Genomic DNA, 18,417 nt, shown 5'->3' on the forward strand with positions numbered 1-18,417 from the left:
GACACCAAAACAAAGTAGTACCCAAGTGGCGGAAACGAACTCCAGAAACAAGAGGAAAGGAAAGAAATAGATGTTCGGACAGATGTATATAAGGATTAATGACCAGGAATGAGCGGACCGATAAGGATTCGAAATGAACTCCAAAAGACAGGAACCACGCCAGGGCGGAAGAACACTCCAGAATTTGTTTTCTACGAAAAGTCATGTGATCTCAGAGAAGGGCGGAGCGTCACGTGGCGGGTGCAAAGAAGTAGAGCCGGCTACGGGGAGGAGGTGCCAGGGAGGCGGGGCCACTGCAAGAGCGGGCCAGGCCCGCCGGGAACCTGGGTGCCATCCACCTGGGGGCAGCGCGGGCTCAGCCAGGCCACGTCAGTCCCCTGAAGCCAGGTTTTTCTCCAGCTATATGCCCTTTGGAGTCTCCAGGATTCCGCTCCTTTCGTCATTCTATACACTACTGCTCTGAAGCTGCCTCACTCTCATTCTGTCACTTGGGCCCTTCCAGCCAAAGTAGCTGAAACCTATTACTCTATCTCCATATTCATCACCAACTTTCCGGTTACTCCCCATCGCTCTTTCCATCTAGCTCTGGGACAGGGTGGATGTGAACACAGTCCCCTCCCTTCATTTCCCAAAACCCCAGAGAAGGACCTAGGGCAGCTTTGGTTTCAAAGTTATAATGCATGGTTTAAAAGAGAGGAAAGGGGAAAAAAAGAGAGAAAGCTAGTTACAGGTTGGAGGGAATCTAGGGAGAAAAATAGAGGGAAAGAAAGGGAAGGACAAGTTTAGGGAGGATCCAGTGGCCCAAAATCCCAGTCTCCCACCCACAGCCCAGCCCTTGGAGCAGGAGTGAAGAATTAGATCAGTTTTTTTACAAGAGTTTTAAAAAAAAAATCAAATCACAACAAAGCTGACTTGGCTTCTCTTTGAGCCTCCTGGATCACGGTATGTCTGTCTCTCACTCCAGCCAGTCCTGCCTCTCCACCAGACAGTTTCGGCTCTCCAAGGCCTCCACCTGTCCCAGTCTGGGGTTTCCATGGAGTGTGAACACGAAGTTAGAGTGAGGCTGCTTCACAATCTGGCCCATGTGTCCATCCAGACTCCAAATGGAGTGTAGGGCTCCCAGGGCAGAGGGGTGGGAGGGGCAGACCCTGCCCAGGCAGTCCTCACATTGGACAGGGCATCTGACGGCATCCCAAGGGCTTGCCCTCCCTTCCCCCCCACCCCAACTCAGGTGGAGGGGCAGCAGCTGTCACCAGAGCCTATGTTGGTGAAGATTTCGGCTCAACACGGATCGAACATCAGCGGTGAACCTGGGATGACAATAACTTGCATTGGTGGAGTACCTTATAGTTGACATCCTCACAACACTAGTGTAAGGCACCTCACTGGATACGGGGCAGAATTAAACACCACTTTCACATGATGAGACAGGTCATTTGAACAAAACCCTATGGCTAAGAATGACGAGCTTTGGAATTGAGAAGACCTTGTCCAAATATTTAAGCTCTTAAGGGAAGGAAGGCAAGTAAATAAAACTCGGCAAATGTTTTTATTCCCTTGGGATCCCCCACCTCTATCTATCTTTCCTCAGAAATCCAGATTATCTAGAACTCACTTCCCTTACCTGAGGGCATCCAGCATTGGGAGCAGATTGAGAAGGGCCGTGTCACTGGGGTCACTGAACCAGGATTTGATGGGGATGGCGTTGTCTGGAGTGGGTGAAAATGTGGATGAGAAGAAAGGATTCAAGAGATACTGGAAGTTTTTTCTGAAAATCATTACTTAAAAAAAAAAAAAAAAACTATACCTCCACCACCCAAGTCAACAGCCTAAGTAAAAATCTTCCTGATTATACATTAATCACCCAAATTCATACTAGTGTGAAGTTTCTAGTTAAATTTTATTATCATTGTGGCCCACCTGAAACAAATGATACAGGAAATCTGACTTGTGAAATTCACACATGGGGGTGGGTATCTCACTTGAAATAGAGAACTTGCACGTGGACCAGGAAATCCCAGACCTCAAAGCCCAGGTATCCAGCTTTCTAGTTCCCTCCATTCAAAATGCCTCATGAGCGGGCTGAGTATGTTGCTGCTGGTTGACCAGCATGTACAAGACCCTGGGTTCCATCCCCAGAACTGCCAAAGTGGGGTGGGGAGGAAAAAAAAAAAAAAACAACCCATGAGTCATGTCCTGGCCCTGACAGACTCATCATCTTCCCCCATACCTGGGTGGCTCCTGTAAGCCCCTGGTGAATTATCCAGGATCACAATGCTGGAGAGGTCACTGTGGACCACAGAGAGGTCCTTGATGTAGCTGCCCAACTCCAAAGTGCAGTGCTGAAAGGCAGGGAATTATGGAGTACACCTCCCCAACTTCCCCATCAAGGCAACTGCCTCAAAGCCAGATCCCTCCCTAGTGGCCTGCATCACTTTTAAACCTGGACTCTAGCTCCTTACCTGTCTGTAGTATCTCCTCTTGAGAATGCTTCTGCTATTGTCCAGTTTATCTGCCACAGCAGAGCCATAAATCTCCATGCTTGCTGTAAACACCACCAGCTCGTACCACTGGCTCACCTGAAATAGATTGGAAGAAAAAGAGGTGTCACAGGAGGCGATGATTCATTAAGATGTACAGGGTGAGTGTGTATATGTGTGTGTGTGTGTGTGCGCGCGCTCTCTTTATGTCTCATGCACCTGCATGCGCGCGCGCGCGCTCTCTCTCTCTCACTCACACACACACACACACACACACACACACACACACACACCTCCCCCTACTCCACCCTGGGTTTTTTAAACTGGTGTACAGTTCTTTTTCAGTCTAATGCTTCAGGCCTCCTAGCAACATCAAATGTCTTTGGGGACAGGAAATTCTGAAATTCCCCAAACCTTCAAAATCAATGTGTGAGGCTTTCCATAACTTAAGATTCAAAAATACAAACACAAATGAGTAGGATGCCCATGGAAGAATAGAATTATATCAGTATAACAAATGAACCTCAACTACTGAAAGTCATTCCTTTTACCTTCATACATCCTTCCCTCTCCAAAGTTGCCCTCACCCACTTCTCGCCCCTTTCCCCAAATCCCCTAAAATCTCCAAGCCCTACAACTATTCCTTCATTACAGAATTCCCTTTAGCTTGTGTATACTCACCACTTCTAAGAAGAAGTCCACATGGGGCCGCTTATGTACAAAAAAACGGACAGGATGTTTGTCTATGACCACCTGTAGAAAGGAAGGACTGAGCATATTCTGAACACCATGACACAGACCTAGACAACATCTCTGTAACCCCCACTACCTCCTGCTTTCCAGGCTGACACAGGTGCCAGGGATCAGGGACCAGATACTCTGGGCAAGGGAGCCCAGGACTGGGCAGAGTAACAGACACAACCCTTTCATCACTATCCATCCCCACACACCTTGAGAATAAAGTCAGGAGGCGTTCCAGGCCGCACTGTGGGCCTCAAGACCCCATCATGGTGGGAGTGAATAAGTGTCTCATCCAGATCCAGCACCAGGATCTTCCTCTTTACCTGGGCTGAACCACAATGGGAAAGAAAAACAGCAACTGACCTCCAGCCCACAGGTGGAGTCCTACTTCATCTCAAGGGGTCTTTCCAGCCACCATACTCACCTAGCCGATTCCGAGACACAGGAGATAAAGGGAGGATATCATATCGAACAGTTTGGTATTGAATTACCTAAAGATGACGAGAGAAAGGATTAGAATACTTAACAAGTACATCTTCCCCAGAAATAATAACAGGTATCAAAAACTGACTATTTATCACATGCTGGGCACTACGTGATTTAGGATTGTTTCACTTAATCCTTAAAACTATTCTAATAATATTATTATTCCTCTTCCCCAAAACCTTTTTTTTTTTTTGGGGGGGGGGTACTGGGGATTTTACCAGGAGTACTTTACCACTGAGCTACATCCCATTCCTTTTTAGTTTTTATTTGAGACAGGATATCACTAAGTTGCTGAGGCTGGCTTCAAACTTGTAATCCTCCTGCCTCAGTCTCCCAAGTTGCTGGTTTACATGTTTGCACCACCATGCCCGGTGTTGTTATCCCTATTTTAAGGATGAAGAAACTGAGGATTCCAAGGTTTCAACATCTTACCTCCCCAATTTAGAATGAAAACTGCATGAGTGCATGAATTTTGTCCCAATCATGGCTTCTTTCCCATTGCCTAGGACACTGCAGCAAGGGTGGGCAGTTAATATTAACAGAATCAATGAAGGGGTAGAGTCAGGATTGTTCTCTGAAGACTGACCCAAGAGCCTGCCATCTTAACCATGATGTTTGGTATGCTGAACAAAGAAATCCCGACTTTCACTCCAAGGATTCATTGTGGAAACATCATCTTCCATTGGGAACTAAAAGCCTCAGACTCTTGGTGGACAAGGAGATCCTTGGTTTGCTAAGGGGAATAGAGAATGAGGGAATCCAAAGGTTGTCAGGTCAGCTAAGTTCCTCTGGCTGGTGGCCACCAGACCTATTTTAACCAGCCACCTGTCCATTTGTGTCTCTACAAGCCAAGTCACAAGTTTCAGAGAACCTCAACCCCCTGAACAACCTCCTTAGCCCAGTACCCATGTTAGGCAGAGAATATTGGAAAGCTCCACCTGCCAGAATGAAGTAAGGCCTTTGAGAGAGAAGTGAAGAAGGGACAGGAATGTCACCACCTCAGCCTTCCAGCTTTCCTTCTCCAAGCCTTCTCTAGAGGACATTTCCCAAGTCAGATCTACCATGCAAAGCCTGGCAATTCTCTCTGCTCTTTTCTTCTAAGACACACTCTTTGATCTATGCCTAGGCCCCAAGCCAAACCAGAACCATGCTCCCCCTGTTTGCAAACCAAAAAATCCTCTCTCCCCTTAATCCCAAGGCATCTGCCCTTCTTTTCTCCCTGGGCTGTGATGAAGGCTGAAACAGCTCGGGTATCCTGCCCTCCTATCTCGGGTTGCATTATGCTGGGCATGTAGGGAATGCTCCAAGTGTTTGCCAGAAAGCGGGGTGGGGGAGGAAACTAGACTGGAAAGGAAGACAAAAGGCTGTTGGGTCAGTGTTACCCAAAAAGCAATTCTGGAAGTAACTAACTTTCCAATAAATGGACTGGAGTACTACTCCCCTAAAACTGGTGTATTAGGGGGGAGAAGAGGGAATTCTCAGGACAAGATCAGACAGAGAATGGACTGAGACACATAAAGAACACATAAAGAAAACCCCAGGAGCTAGCTTCACATTTGTCTCAGCCTTTCTGACCTCAATTTTTTTTTGGCTTCTAACTTTCTTAGGAGAATAGCCCTGCCTACAACCATCACCTCCCCAAACAGTGGGAGCCCTAAATCAGGAACTGGAAGAAATAAACTGTTGGAGAGGAAGAACCCAAGGCCAGGCCATTCCCCAAAATCAATAAGTCAATCACCACTCCCACCCAGGGCTTTCTGGGAATTCTCTTGACCCAGGCCACCCCTACTATATTTTATTCCTTCAAATTATATTGAAATATGCCAGAGAATACAGACTTCTACACCCCAGCTCACTCAGTTTTCCCCACACTCCTTCAGAGTATTTGCCCAACTGGTGATGACAACACAGGGGCACATTCACTAAGAGATGTTAGCCAAAGGAGCTTCTTCAACCTTGGAGAAAAGCTTTGGAGGAGGGAACTAGAGATGCTTAGGTACATCCAAACAGTCTGACCCCACCCCCTCCCAATTCTAAGGTCTTCTGGAGCAACAAGCACATCTTCAAATGCAAGCTCTACTAACCAGCCTGTCTCCTAACCCAGATGCCCAAACTTTAATGTGCTCCCTCCTACAACTAAGGCATGTCATCATAAAAGCATCTTTTTCTGTCCAGAGTCCCAATAAATCCATAATCCTACAATCCCACTATGAAATAAGTTTCCAGGGCCTTTTTGGAGGAGTTGCCTTAACAGAAACTGCAGAGGTTTCTCCTTCATACCAAGGGCTTTCCCCAAGTTCCCATCCTCGTTTGTTACACATGCCCTCCTACCCACCCACCCCCCACCCTTGACACACGTAAGCCTCTCTCTCCAAGACCAAACAAACCCAGAGGTTCCAACAGGAGGGTCTTTCACAAGTCCACATCCATAGATCTGGCTGCCAGCAAACAGGTGTTCCCCGCCTCTCGGTTTCTTTAGCAACAACTCTAGCTTTCTTAAAGAGCGCCCCACCCACCACTCTAGCCCCCAAGAGTTGCCAAATCCTGTGCTATCTAGTCCCATTAAAAACCCCAGATCTCAGTTCTCTTATAAGGGTCTCCCTCACCACCCTCCGTCCGGCTTAGGATGCCCTAATCCTCTCGTAGAAAAGCCCTGTCAGGACTCCCTTCTTGGGCCCAGAGGCCTGACACTTTCCGAAAACCCATGAGCACCAAGAACAGAGTTCCCCACCACCGCCAGTGCCCACCCAGGCTCACCGTGCGGATCTGCCTCCGCAAAAGGTAAATGAAGAAGCTCCAGAGCTTGGCGGCGAAGGCCACGAACGTGCGCAGCCCCAGCAGACACTGCGTCCGCATCATCCCGATGACCCCGGCACCGCCGGCCCCGGGGCCCCCGCGGCCCAGCTCAGCCAGCCCCCCGGGGGCAGCCCCCCGCCGCTAGGAGGGGGAACGGGGGCCCCGAGTGGCAGAAAAGGCTGCAGAGAAGGGCACGGAACGGGCGGCTCAGAAAGCCACCCCCGGCGAGGGGAAAGCCCAGCGGAACGGGGATCTGGGGGACAGGCGTGGGCAGCCCGCGGGGGCCCACATGGGCGGGGAGGGGCACCGACGGCTTCGCGAAGTTTGCAGGCCGAAACAGGTCGGGCAAGGACGGGGTCCTCTGAGACTAGGAGGGAAGGGGATGGAGAATTGGGGGAGGGGGTAGTGGGGGAGGGGGTTAGGGAAAAGGGAGGGAGGGAGATGGGAGGGGGAGGGGAGGGGAAGCGAAGGGTGGCCCGCTGCGCAGGCGCACTAGGGGGCTGCCCGCGGGAAAGGGGCGGGCGGGGGCAGAGGCGCGCGAAGGGCCGCGGCGAAAGAATGGGCAGGCTGAGCGAAAGAGCAGGGTAGCAAGGGGAGGGGGAGACGAAAGGCGCGGAGCGCTGGACCGAAGTGGCCTCCCCCTCCCCGAGGTCGGCGGTCTCTTAGCCGCTGGGGAGCGGGGCTGCAGCTTCTGCAGCTGGATTTCCCACTCTGACAGGCGCCATTTTACCGCCCAGAGGTCTCCCTCCTCCTCTCTTTCCCCCCTCCTCTTCCCCTCTGACACTACTTCCGGTGGTGACGTGTATTCGCTTCACCGGGACTAAAGTTCCCCCTACTCGGTCTTACGGGGGTAGGGATAGGGAAAGCCGAGCGCGCCCCCAACAACACTTCGATATTGCGCAAGCGCCGAAGGCGACCGCGGGGCGGGGAGTGGAGCAAAGTCAACAGCGTGGGCGGGGCGGAGTGACGTCACTTGCCCTGTGGCTCTGACCGTCGAGGGAGGGATGTGCGACCCCCTCCCCTTCCCTCAGACAACTGTCCCAACGGCTGTTCCCGCCCCAGTCATTGTGAAAATGTAGGCTGTGGGTATCGTCCCTACGTCTGTGCACTAAGGCTCGGGAGGGGCCATTTCGCTTAAGCTCTCCTGGGAATACTGAACATAAAATCACCTCTCATTCCGGCCTTTGCCAGCTCTTAATTGTGGGAGGAATGAGTGCCCCGCCCTCTCACCCGGAGCGGGCGGGGCTGTGGGTCGTGACGCCATCAGAGAGCGTCGAAGTAGGAGTTTGAAGGCAGTCAGAGATGCTGGATTCTCTGTTGGCCCTGGGCGGCCTGGTGCTGCTTCGCGGTAGGAAACTTAAGGCACCGGAGGTTCCGGGTCAGATTTATGGGGTGGAAATGGGAAGGAAGGGCCATAGGTCATAGGCTAGGAGTGGAAGTCGCGGTTGTTTTATGAAGGTGGAAACCTCAAGGTTCTCAGTGTTTATTCTGCCCTCGCTTTCCTTAGATTCCGTGGAGTGGGAGGGGCGGGGTCTTCTGAAAGCGCTCATCAAGAAATCTGCACTGCGGTGAGTAAAGGGCAGCGTGTCTCAGTCCTTGCTTAAGAAGGGAGCCAGTGCCCCACTCTTCGACATTTCCCCCTCATCTCTGCCTTAGTGGGGAGCAAGTCCACGTCTTGGGCTGTGAAGTGAGTGAGGAAGAGTTTCGAGAAGGTTTTGACTCCTGTGTCAACAGCCGGTAAGTACAAATTGGGAGAAATTTCATTAGATGTGGGGCCCCTGTTGTTAAGAGAGTTTCTTAACAGCAACAAACATAAAAACCCGGTCTGGGTCGCAACTCGGGAGGACCCAGAATTTGAGGCCAGCCTCAGGCAACTTACCGATACCCTTTCTCAAAAAGGGTTTGTGAATGTAGTTCAGTGGTAGAGCGCCAATGGGTTCAATCCCCAGTACTCCCCAACACACACACACACACACACACAAAACACAAAGGTAGGCCATATTGTTGAGTAGTAGAGACCAAACTGGAGGATAAGAATAAACACTCTCTGCCTTTTGAGTCATTCAGAATCTGGTCGTGCTTAATTCAACCATGCATTCCAGATTTCGCTCAACACTGACGGCAAATTTCTGAGGGTTTAGTCCTAGGGGCAGAGGGTTCATTGCATGTGCAAAACTAGGAAGGTATGATAAGACATATCATGAAAGGTGGAAGAGCTTCCCAAAATAGCTGAGGTCATGCAGATAAAGAGGTAACTTGATTGTAAAAGGTATAAATTTTCAAACCCCTCCTCAAAGTCAGTGGGGAGTGGTTTGAAAATTTTGCAGGAGAGTTGATAACACCATGCCTGTTAGAAATTTTAGTCCATGTGCTTGCCTCACATGCTAGGCAAACACTCTACCACTGAGCTACACAGCCCCAGCCCTATAATCTTTTTTTAAGTTATTGAGAATCGAATCCAGTGCCTTACCCATGCTAGGCAAGTGCTCTACCTCTGAGCTACAACCCCAGTCACTGTGTGGAGAACGGATTGGAAGGAGGCAGCCTAGAGACAGAGAGACCAGATAGGAAGGCTATTGCAGTAATCCAGGTTCAGTGTATACATACTGTGTACCAGTTATAAACCATGTGTTCTGCTATATAGTGGAGATAGAACAGTGAACAATATTGTTTAGAATTTTTTAATATTTTTTAATTGTAGTTGGACACAATACCTTTATTTTATTTATTTTTATGTGGTGCTGAGAATCGAACCCAGGCCCTTGCACATGTTAAGCAAGTGCTCTACCACTGAGCCACAACCCCAGCCCTTGTTTTAATGAATTTTAAAGAGAATAATGCTGTGAGGTGACCAAGGTCTAACTCAAGACAGAGGCAGTACCATTGGAGAGTTTAGAACAAATGTAAAAGTAGCTCAGTAGGTAGAATTCCCAGTTAGGTGATTTTGTACAAGTAGCAAAGCCAAGCTTGGAGCTTAGGCTATTGGACACCAAAGTCTGTGCTCTCAATCTTAGGTTGCATGTCTAAGAGCGTAAGCTCCAATATTTAAGGTATTAGCGAAAATTTTAAAATAGAGCCACAAAGATAGGATAAATTTGAGGTGGCAGGGGAAAGGGGTAATATTATGTCTCCTATTTTCCCTTTTCAGGCTGATTTACTATGACCTCTTCAGAGACCCTCTCAGTTGGTCAAAAACTGGGGAGGCTTTTCCTGAGGGACCCCTGGGAGTCTTGAGAGCCATATGTAGGAGGGCAGATCCTGGTCCTGCCACCATAGCTCTTGATTCACTCAGCTGGCTTTTGCTTCATCTTCCCTGTACTGCAGTCTGCCAGACCCTCCATGCTCTGAGCCATCAGAACTCCTACCCTGGTGAGAACCCTCCTTACCCTTACATATCTCCACCTGGCAGGCAGTATTTCCCTTTTTCAACCTAATAATCAGCATCAAGACTCAGGAATTTGGGAGGCAGAGGCAGAAGGATCACAATTTGAGTAAGATCCTGTCTCAAAAAAGGGTTGGGAATGTAGGTTGGTGGTATAATGCCCTCCTGGGTTCAAGCCGCAGTTCCACCAGGAAAAAAAATCCAGCATCAGCATCAGTTGTCTCCAAATACTTTCTTACATCTTCAATCTTCAACCTTTTGGGGGGAATTTGTTGTTATTGTTTTTAGTTTTTTGTACCAGGGATTGAACCCAGGGATGCTTAACCATTCATAGTCCTTTTTTATTTTTATTGTGGGACAGAGAAGATGCTAAGGCTAGTCTTGAGCTTGCGATCCTCTTTCCTCAGCCTTCAGAGTTGCTGGAATTGCGGGTGTACCCCATCCCACCCAGAATTAAAAAATTATAATCTCTTTTATATGTATGGCTTTATTTTTTTTAATATGGTGTGCAGGATTGAACTCAGTGCCTTACATGTGCTAGGCAAGTGCACTGTCCCTGAGCCACAACCCAGCCCCTCTGTAACCTTTTTTTTTTCCCAAAATTGCCTTATTTTATTTGTTTATTTTTATGTGGTGCTAAGGATTGAACCCAGTGCCTCACATGCTAGGTAAGCACTCTACCACTGAGCTACACAGCCCCAGCCCTATCTTTTTTTAAGTTATTGATAGACATTTTATTTATTTGTTTGTTTGTTTGTTTATATGCAGTGCTGAGAATCGAACCCAGTGCCTTACCCATGCTAGGCAAGTGCTCTACCTCTGAGCTACAACTCCAGTCATTTTTTTTTTAGCATTTATTTTTATTCATTCACTTAACAAACATTAAATACATAAAACATATAAGGTTCAATAATGGAAAAATAAAGTCTAACTTTGTAGTTGGGTCTTTGCTCCCTGGGAGCTCAAATTCTTATGCAGATAAGTATACAAGGTAGTCTGATAAAGACTATAATGATTTAGGAATATATGTACAGGGTACCTTAAAGAAGGAACCATCCTGAAGAGCAAGGCTTAGACAGACAGATTTGGCCCAAGAGTCAGGAATATTGGAACTAGCCCTAAAGTACACTGTGGATATTAGAATGGAATTTCGAGTTAGACACACCTAACTTTGTATTAAAGTGCTTGATCTCTCAGCGCTTCAGTTTTCTCTTTAAAAAAAAAAAAGGTGGGGGATACGATGGCGTTAGGAAAAAAACTACTTGAAATTGCCATATGGCTTGATCTAAAATTGCTGACCTCTGTAAAAACTAAAATGTTGTGTTAATGTTTAGTGCAGAGCCCAACACTCTTAATCCTCCCAAAAAGGGAAAGAAAGGAGGCTCTAAGATCTTGGGAAATTACAAAAAACTGCAAGCAGTACATTGTGTAAGAGATGAAACTGAAAAGTTTGTGGCTATTAGAAGCCAAAAATGTTTTTTCCATCTTGAAGACCATGAGGAGCGGCCAAAGTCAGTGGTCCCTTGATCAGATTTGCACTGGAGTAAGAAAATGTATTAAGAAGCTGGGTACACTGGTGCATGCTTATAATCCCTGTGGCTCCCCTGCCATCCCAGTGTGTGGGAAACTGAGACAGGAGGATCTCAAGTTTAAGGCCAGCCTGAGCAACTTAGACCTTGTCTCAAAATAAAAAAGGGCCAGGGGTATAACTGAGCGGTAGAGTGTAGGGGCTCGTAGCTAAGCAGTGAGATTGGCTAGGGTAAGTCAGGACTGTGGCAGAACTCTGATGGAATGTGGGCCTCTCCTTCCTTTTCTTCAATATTTGCTACCTCACCTCAACCCTAAATGTTCACTATTCTCCTTCATGCCCTGCATTTCCTTTTCTCTCCAGGTGATAGTTCCCCAGTAAAGCAGGTGCATGTATTGGGCCTGCTACATGAAGAACTTCATGGCCCAGGCCTTGTGGGAGTACTGAGCAGTCTTACCCAGACTGAGGTGATTCTGGGTGGTTTAATGGGCCAAGCCTCAGCCCATGTCCTCTTTCGGAAGCCCCAACAGCGCCCAACTTATCAGGTTAGGAGAAGCAACAAGAACAACTAGAAATTAAAGTCAGAAAAAGGGTTGGCATGATGGGAAGAATAATTTAAAAAAAATTTTTTTTTAATACTTTCCTGTTTTATTTTGTTGGTTGTGTGTGTTAGAGAGACAGACAGGTCAAACCCAGCACTTTGGTAGGCAAGCACTGTACTACTAAGTTACATCCCTAGCCCTAGAAAGATTTTTAAAAGACTAGAATGGTTATTAGTGGGAAGGAAGAACAAGTCTGTAGGGAGAGACTTAGAGGAAAGCTAGGGCTGAAAACAATGTGTTCGGGTGATTGGGGGCTGAGGTGAGAGGTCCTGAATTCTCTAGTTTGTTCAGTGGGATGAAAAAACAAAAACTTTTTAACTTTCTTCTTTATTCTCCTTAGACTTCCTGGTTTTCCATCCTTCCTGACTTTAGCCTCGACCTCCAGGAGGGGCCTCCCCTAGAGTCCCAGCACCACCCAGATCCTCATACATCTCTGGTACCTAAAAGCTTGGGATCTGGCAAAAGTAGAATAAAACTGCAGAGGTTGGGAGTGGAGTCAAGGATTCAGGAATGAGGCCAAGTGGCAGCATCTTTTTACCTGCAGGTGGACCCCACGACTCATTTGACCTTTAACCTTCACCTGTCCAAGGAAGAAAGAGAAGCCAAGGATAGCCTGATTCTGCCCTTCCAGTTCAGTTCTGAAAAGTAAGGCTGGAGCCTAAGTGCTTGGATCCCCAGCATCTGAGGTGGGGTGAAGACAGGTTATTGATTAACCTCTCAGACTTTATAGGAGCTAAAGTCCACTTCCAGATACAAGCCTGGGGAGTGGTTCTGTACCCACCCATATCTCCCATAATGGCGGAGGGTCTTCCTGTCTTATCTCCATTACAGCTATGGATGGGTTCTACCTTCATAATTGTCCCCAGAGTAATCTTGCTCTGGGCTGAGCCAGAGCAAACCCTAAGAGGTAACTTTATTCTCCTGCCAGCAGTGCTAGGACATAGGACAGGAAGATGCATGGGTGTGGCAAAGGCTGGTTAACGAGGGCTTGGTAGGTGCCTCTTGTCTGAGCCCAGTGTGTGGGTGGATGAAGCAAGACTGCAGCAGAATCCTTCCCCTCAAGCTGCTAAGAACAGAGTTTTATTAAATAAGAGTAGTACTTATGCCAGGGTCAACTGGTTCTTTCTTAGCCCTAAATAATCTTAGAGGTCAGAGGAGGAACTTGGACCAAGAAAATGACACAAGCCTAGTTTGGGTTGCCTAAGTGAGTCACAGGCACCTCTAAGGGGGTATCCAGACTTGATCTAATAACCACCTCACTAGCACCAATTCTCCCTCAGACAGCAGGTTCTACTGCGTCCTGCGCCAGGCCAGGCTACCAGCCACATCTTCTATGAGCCAGATGCTTATGATGACCTAGACCAAGAAGACCCAGATGATGACCTTGATATTTGACTGGCCAGACTTGACTACACTAATGGAAATGGGTGGGAGTGGGAGGACTGTGGTCCCAGTTTCTGTACTGCCTTTGTTCCTTTGTCTATAGAGGTCCTACCCTATGAGGTAGGAAGCAGTATCCAATCAGAACAAAAAGTGGGATGAAGAGATAGCATAAGGTGAGGAAATAGGAACAACCCCCATACCTAATAAAATCTTTTATTAATTTTTTTTGTTGTTGATAAAAAGGAAATGAGTGGTGGGCAGTGAGGAAAGCCAAACTCTTGAGTCTTTGGAGTCCAGTCTAAGCATTGAGTCTGAGTCACGATGAAAATTAAATGAGCAAGAGTGGCCTGGCACACAACTGGTACTCTACAAGGGTTTGAATTGAAGTAAATGTACTTTAGGTACCAAGCTCCCTCCAAGGTTCTAAGTGGGAAGAATCGGGCACAGAAAGAAAAGAAAGCCTAAAACTCCAAAACGTATTTTTTATTACTGTACAAAAAGCACATTCTCCCCACTTTTTGTCTCCTACCCAACCCCCCCCCCCCAGAGGACTGTACATGGTGTACAAGGATGGAGTGACCAGGAGGCCTTTGTCCTGCACTCTGCCCACATGCTGAATCCTCTGCCCTGGGTCCTTTGAGTCACTTGGGCACGCCCACAGTTTGTCAGGCTGGGGCATGGGAGTCCCACCTCACACATATTCCTTGGCAGAGTTGGACTTAGGGTAGGAGCGTGGTGCACGGTACACAGCTTTGCTCTCCTGTCCAGGACAGGAGCAAGAGAGCAGTGCACCTCCTAGGAGGACCAGAGCAGACCCTGCCCAGCCAATAAAGATGGCAGAACCAAACTCATACCTGTGGAAAGAAAGGATTGAGATCAGAAACCTGGCCTGCCTCTGCCTTCCTATCCCAAGAACCCAGATTATCTTCTTAGACTGGGATCCCAGACTTACTTAAAATTCACAGGGACGGTGGGGTTATAAAAGTCTGTGACAATCTGATGACCATACCAGGAGCATGCTACCAAGGCTGCAAGACCTGGAGAGAGAATAAGAATTCCAATATTGTGAGGGTTCAAATCAGCACCTTCTCCAACCACCTCCCACAAGGGCCAGAGGAGAGCTGCCTTTGGACCTATGACTCACCTGCTACGATGAAAATGATGCCTCCAGTCATAGCTATACGGGCCTTTTTTACTTTATCGTCTCCCCCACAGCGTGTGCACTTCATACCCATCGTGGCCACAAACATAGCGAGGAAGCCCAGCACCAAGGATAACACCATTAGGGCTCGAGTGGCCTGCATGGCCGCTGCAGAGGAGAAAAGACGCCGTCATTGCTGGAAATGGCTGGCAGTCTTGGCGGGGCGGGCCGCGCCCACTATTCCTTGAACCCGCGTCTAGCGGTCGCTAGATTCTGACGCCCTCAGATGTCTAAGGCCCTACCTCCAGCGGGCAGGCTCCCACACCCTCGGGACAACGTAGCCTTCCAGCTCGCGCCCCGCCCTTTCTGCTGAGAAACCCGCCCGGGGCGCCAGGGTTTCGATGAAACTGCTCCGTGTAGGGGGAAGGGTAAAAGGGGGCAGCCAGAACCTGGGCATAAGCTGAACATCCTGACGCGCGTCCCAGCCCTGGTCCCGCCTTCGGGGCCACGGGCCTGCGGCTTCGTCTAATCGTCGGATAAGATTAGAGGCCGCAGGTGGCCGCCCACGTCTGACAAACTGCCCAGCTGCGCAGTCCTCCTTACAGCCTCAGCCCCGACCCCCTTTTGTCCAAACTAAAAGGGCGGGATAACACGGAGGCCTTGGCTGGCCCAGGGCGCTGGGGAGATGACGACCAGGCTTAGGACTCACTTGCCCAAGCCCAGGTGGAGGCTTGGCTGGGGGCATTCAAGGAAGAGCACAGGCTGCAGGGGTATCAGCCCATGTGCGTCCACCAGAACCCCGGCTCGCCCCAGCCCAGCCCCATTGCCCCAGCGAGACCACTTCGACTTCCTCCTGTCCCTGGCAATCAAGGTGCCTGGCCGGGGGACCTCGGCCCTGCCCACACCCCGCCCCACCATCTCGGCCATGCGCGCGTCCGCCCCGTCGGTCCCGCGGCCTTACCCGGCAGAGCAAGCACCGAGTCGTACATTTTGCAGCTCATCATGCCGGTGCTTTGCGTAACGCAGTCCATCCACAGCCCCTTGTACATGGCCTGGGCCGTGATAATGTTGTCGCCTGCGTACGAACTCATCTGCCATTGCGGGATGGCGGTGCTTGCCACCAGGCCCACCCAACCCAGCATTGCCATGGAAAAGCCCAACAACTGCAGGCCTGAATTGGCCATTTCCGCCCTCAAAAAATACGGGACGTCGGACTGGCGACCCTACGCGACAAACCGAATCCGGGGGTCAACCCAACAAGACAACTTGGGGTGGTGTTTTAAGTCACCCAAAGAAGCAAAAATGTTTTTGACCGGGTGACTTCAAATCTTCTTGTCACCCGAAGTAAACACAAATCGACCCCTCGGGTGGAGTGACGGTCTCAGCAGAGGGAACAGGCTATGCCCGAAGATCTGGTTTCAGACAAAAGCAGTCCCCGAAGGTCAGGCGGTTCTCTCCGGCGCTCTCAACGAACCCTACCAAACAAAAGGTAGAGGGGCCGTTTGGGTGCGGTTCCCAGAAAGTATTAGGCCTTTCGGTCCAGGGATTCGCTGCGCAGGAAAGGTTGTCGGGCAGTGAGCGGGCAGGTGCGGGCGGACAGGTGCGCGGCGCACCTGAGTATATGTAGGGCGTCGGGGACGCGCCCCCGCGGACCGGGAACGCGAGAGGGGGGGCGGGACCGGAGGGGCAGCCGAGGGTGACCTGACGTCACTGAAGGGACACTCACCTGAACCGGAAGTCCTGGCCCCCACCCCTCCTTTCCCAGGTGAAGAGGAAGAAACCTGAGCACCAGGGTCACGCCCCTCCACTTGCCGGGCTTTAACCACAGGTGGAGACGAGGCAACGTCTTCTCAGGAGTCTGAAACTCCCAGTCAGCCCCTCCAGACTGGATTTCCCACTCGCACCAAGGTGCCCCTTCCTTCCCTTCTTCTCAACAGGTGCGCTTGGGACGCTCCGGAGCCAGAGCTGGGGAGACGCCCCTGGAAAGGTTCGGCGCCACCTTTTCCCTGCAGGTTTATGCCCCAAGTGTTCTTCGTCCAGCCCGCCTTTCGACTCCACCCTTCGATCTTCTCTTTCTTTTGTCTCCACCTTCAATGGGCCCTGACCCAATCCCGGAAAATCACCCATTGCTGCAGACTTCTTGAAGTTTCCACTCCCAGTGACATCTCCCCAGGACCCCTCCCCTTTACTGCCGGCACCCTCTAGCTAGGCCCTCCTACAGTCAGCGAGCTTCTGGGCACGGCTCTCCAGTAACCCCACTTCCTGGTCCTCTGTTCCAGTTCTTGACATACTTAATGCCTGAGCCTGTCAATATCCCCTCTAACATCAAGGCTCCTGGCAGAAGGCAGAAACCACTGAGGTGAGCCTGCAGAGGGTGGGGAGAAGGGTAAGCCTAGGTCAGAATCTCGGCTACACCCATCATTCCCTTCCCTTGGAGTCTTTTCAAATTTACCCTCCACTTTCCTCACCCCCCTCCGACGGCTAGCACATTTCTCTCCCTTGTTCTTATCCTGGGCGGAACTGTTTGTGGCACTCTCCCATCCCCTCACCATTCTGTCCTCCCCAACATCTGGCTCTCCAAAGTGGCCTTTGATTCCACCCTCATTCTTCCACCTCACCCTCACATTCTTTCTCACTCTCTCCAAGCTTCTGCCCCATCCTTCCTCCCAACATCTCTTCCAATCATCTGCTCATTCCTCTCTTTGATCATCTCCCCCTTCTTGCCTTTTCCATTTTGTAGTTTCCTGTTTCACTCCCTCCCTGTTAGTTTACCATTGTACCCAATCTCCAATCCTTTGGAGCCCAGCCTTTTTCATCTCCTTTGTGCACATTACTGCTTCTCCACCCCTTTTTCTTGCTGTTGTCTCCCAGTCTACCTCTCTTCCAACCTCCTTACACCTTTCATACCCCTTTCTTAATCTGGCTCTCTCGTTACATTTTCCTCTCTTCATTTTTTCATCTGTTTCCTCATATCTTCCATCTATATTCTTCTCAAACATTTGTCTGTAAATCTTTCCTTCATTCATTCAGTGAAAATATTAAAGAACACTCTTGTTAAGTTCAATAACCTGCTTTTGTATAAAATGCAGAACTTCATGAACTCTTTGTCATTCATATTTATTGTATTTTTTGATTCGTGGTGAGATTCTTTTTAACAGGTTCCTTCCAGCTCTAAAAGTCCATGTTCCCCTTTGCTTGAGTGTATCTAACACCTCTCCAAGCTCACTGCCACTACTACAGGGTAATCTGGACACTGTAACTACCTCACACCCAATCTCCCCATCTTCACTCTTGTCCTTCTAAAATCTGTTCCCCAGAGTGATCTTTGTTTACGGAATTAGATGTGTTGTTTTCATTTTAAAATATTTTACTGGCACTCCTGTGCTCATAGAAGTAAATGCCATACCATGGCTTACCTGGCTCTGTGCCTCAGCCAACACTGGACTTCTCTCTGTTGGTGAAATGTACTATATAAATTCTGGCTCAGTAAAGCACCTTTGAACACTCTGTTCTCTATGCCTGAATACTCTTCTCCATCTACCCCCACCCTCTTTCCTCTACCCAGCTAACTGATTCATTCTTCAGCTATCAGCTCAAATATCACTTCTAGGAAGACTGGCCTGATTGCCCCACCCTAGACTGCTCAATGTTCTCATGGCTACCTGCACTTTTTTTTCAAAGCCCTTATCATAGTCTGAAACTGTTTTGTGTGCTTATTGATTCAATATGGGGTCTCCCTATTGTATGGTAAATTCCATGAGGTTACAGATGTGTCTGGATTTTATCACCAATGAATATTTGATGAATGAATGAATAAATTTCAAATAAATAATATTTCACCCACTGTTCAATAACTACTTTCTGAATGTCTGTCATGT

The 18,417-nt window shown here is 49.1% G+C and overlaps 3 protein-coding genes across 11 annotated transcripts; 1 reads left to right on the forward strand and 2 right to left on the reverse strand.

The window, feature by feature from the left end:
- Positions 1–658: 658 nt before the first annotated feature.
- Positions 659–7,281, reverse strand: Ctdnep1 (CTD nuclear envelope phosphatase 1). 3 transcript variants are annotated; one of them, XM_013361770.4, is made up of 9 exons: positions 6,465–7,281; positions 3,646–3,712; positions 3,431–3,549; positions 3,162–3,233; positions 2,463–2,579; positions 2,231–2,342; positions 1,625–1,709; positions 1,254–1,310; positions 659–1,022 (listed from the first exon to the last, which is right to left on the reverse strand). In XM_013361770.4, coding segments are annotated over exons 1-9 (732 nt in total). In that variant the 5' UTR covers positions 6,567–7,281; the 3' UTR covers positions 659–1,021. The 3 variants fall into 3 exon arrangements, with proteins under 3 accessions (XP_013217224.1, XP_077898912.1, XP_005332827.1); XM_078042786.1 differs by adding an exon at positions 4,294–4,440 and having other exon boundaries at positions 659–1,310; XM_005332770.5 differs by having other exon boundaries at positions 659–1,310.
- A 200-nt stretch (positions 7,282–7,481) lies between these two features.
- On the forward strand, positions 7,482–13,622 carry Elp5 (elongator acetyltransferase complex subunit 5). 7 transcript variants are annotated; one of them, XM_078042785.1, is made up of 9 exons: positions 7,482–7,585; positions 8,011–8,071; positions 8,160–8,240; positions 9,652–9,872; positions 10,527–10,553; positions 11,777–11,958; positions 12,356–12,451; positions 12,560–12,660; positions 13,296–13,622. In XM_078042785.1, the coding sequence occupies exons 5-9, from the start codon at positions 10,547–10,549 to the stop codon at positions 13,408–13,410; spliced, it is 501 nt and encodes a 166-aa protein (XP_077898911.1). In that variant the 5' UTR covers positions 7,482–7,585; positions 8,011–8,071; positions 8,160–8,240; positions 9,652–9,872; positions 10,527–10,546; the 3' UTR covers positions 13,411–13,622. The 7 variants fall into 7 exon arrangements, with proteins under 7 accessions (XP_077898911.1, XP_077898907.1, XP_005332828.1 ...); XM_078042781.1 differs by lacking the exon at positions 7,482–7,585 and adding an exon at positions 7,602–7,851; XM_005332771.5 differs by lacking the exons at positions 7,482–7,585; positions 10,527–10,553 and adding an exon at positions 7,791–7,851.
- A 244-nt stretch (positions 13,623–13,866) lies between these two features.
- Cldn7 (claudin 7) lies at positions 13,867–16,196 on the reverse strand. The gene is made up of 4 exons (XM_005332772.4): positions 15,501–16,196; positions 14,543–14,707; positions 14,351–14,435; positions 13,867–14,252 (listed from the first exon to the last, which is right to left on the reverse strand). The coding sequence occupies exons 1-4, from the start codon at positions 15,721–15,723 to the stop codon at positions 14,090–14,092; spliced, it is 636 nt and encodes a 211-aa protein (XP_005332829.1). The 5' UTR covers positions 15,724–16,196; the 3' UTR covers positions 13,867–14,089.
- Positions 16,197–18,417: the final 2,221 nt, after the last annotated feature.

The sequence above is a fragment of the Ictidomys tridecemlineatus genome, chromosome 3 (genome assembly GCF_052094955.1).
Source record: "Ictidomys tridecemlineatus isolate mIctTri1 chromosome 3, mIctTri1.hap1, whole genome shotgun sequence".
Taxonomy (NCBI): Eukaryota; Metazoa; Chordata; class Mammalia; order Rodentia; family Sciuridae; genus Ictidomys; species Ictidomys tridecemlineatus.

What these genes read in the sequence shown, in the direction of transcription:
- Cldn7 (XM_005332772.4), bottom strand. Translation starts at nt 15,723, where the DNA reads ATGGCCAATTCAGGCCTGCAGTTGTTGGGCTTTTCCATGGCAATGCTG. An exon ending in CATCATTTTCATCGTAGCAG is followed by an intron (nt 14,436 to 14,542) that starts GTGAGTCATAGG and finishes TTCTCTCTCCAG; the next exon opens with GTCTTGCAGCCTTGGTAGCA. An exon ending in ACCGTCCCTGTGAATTTTAA is followed by an intron (nt 14,253 to 14,350) that starts GTAAGTCTGGGA and finishes TTCTTTCCACAG; the next exon opens with GTATGAGTTTGGTTCTGCCA.
- Ctdnep1 (XM_005332770.5), bottom strand. Translation starts at nt 6,566, where the DNA reads ATGATGCGGACGCAGTGTCTGCTGGGGCTGCGCACGTTCGTGGCCTTC. An exon ending in TGCGGAGGCAGATCCGCACG is followed by an intron (nt 3,713 to 6,464) that starts GTGAGCCTGGGT and finishes CGTCATCTTTAG; the next exon opens with GTAATTCAATACCAAACTGT. An exon ending in CTCCTGACTTTATTCTCAAG is followed by an intron (nt 3,234 to 3,430) that starts GTGTGTGGGGAT and finishes TCCTTTCTACAG; the next exon opens with GTGGTCATAGACAAACATCC.
- Elp5 (XM_078042780.1), top strand. Translation starts at nt 7,956, where the DNA reads ATGAAGGTGGAAACCTCAAGGTTCTCAGTGTTTATTCTGCCCTCGCTT. An exon ending in ATCAAGAAATCTGCACTGCG is followed by an intron (nt 8,072 to 8,159) that starts GTGAGTAAAGGG and finishes TCTCTGCCTTAG; the next exon opens with TGGGGAGCAAGTCCACGTCT. An exon ending in TTCCAGTTCAGTTCTGAAAA is followed by an intron (nt 12,661 to 13,295) that starts GTAAGGCTGGAG and finishes ATTCTCCCTCAG; the next exon opens with ACAGCAGGTTCTACTGCGTC.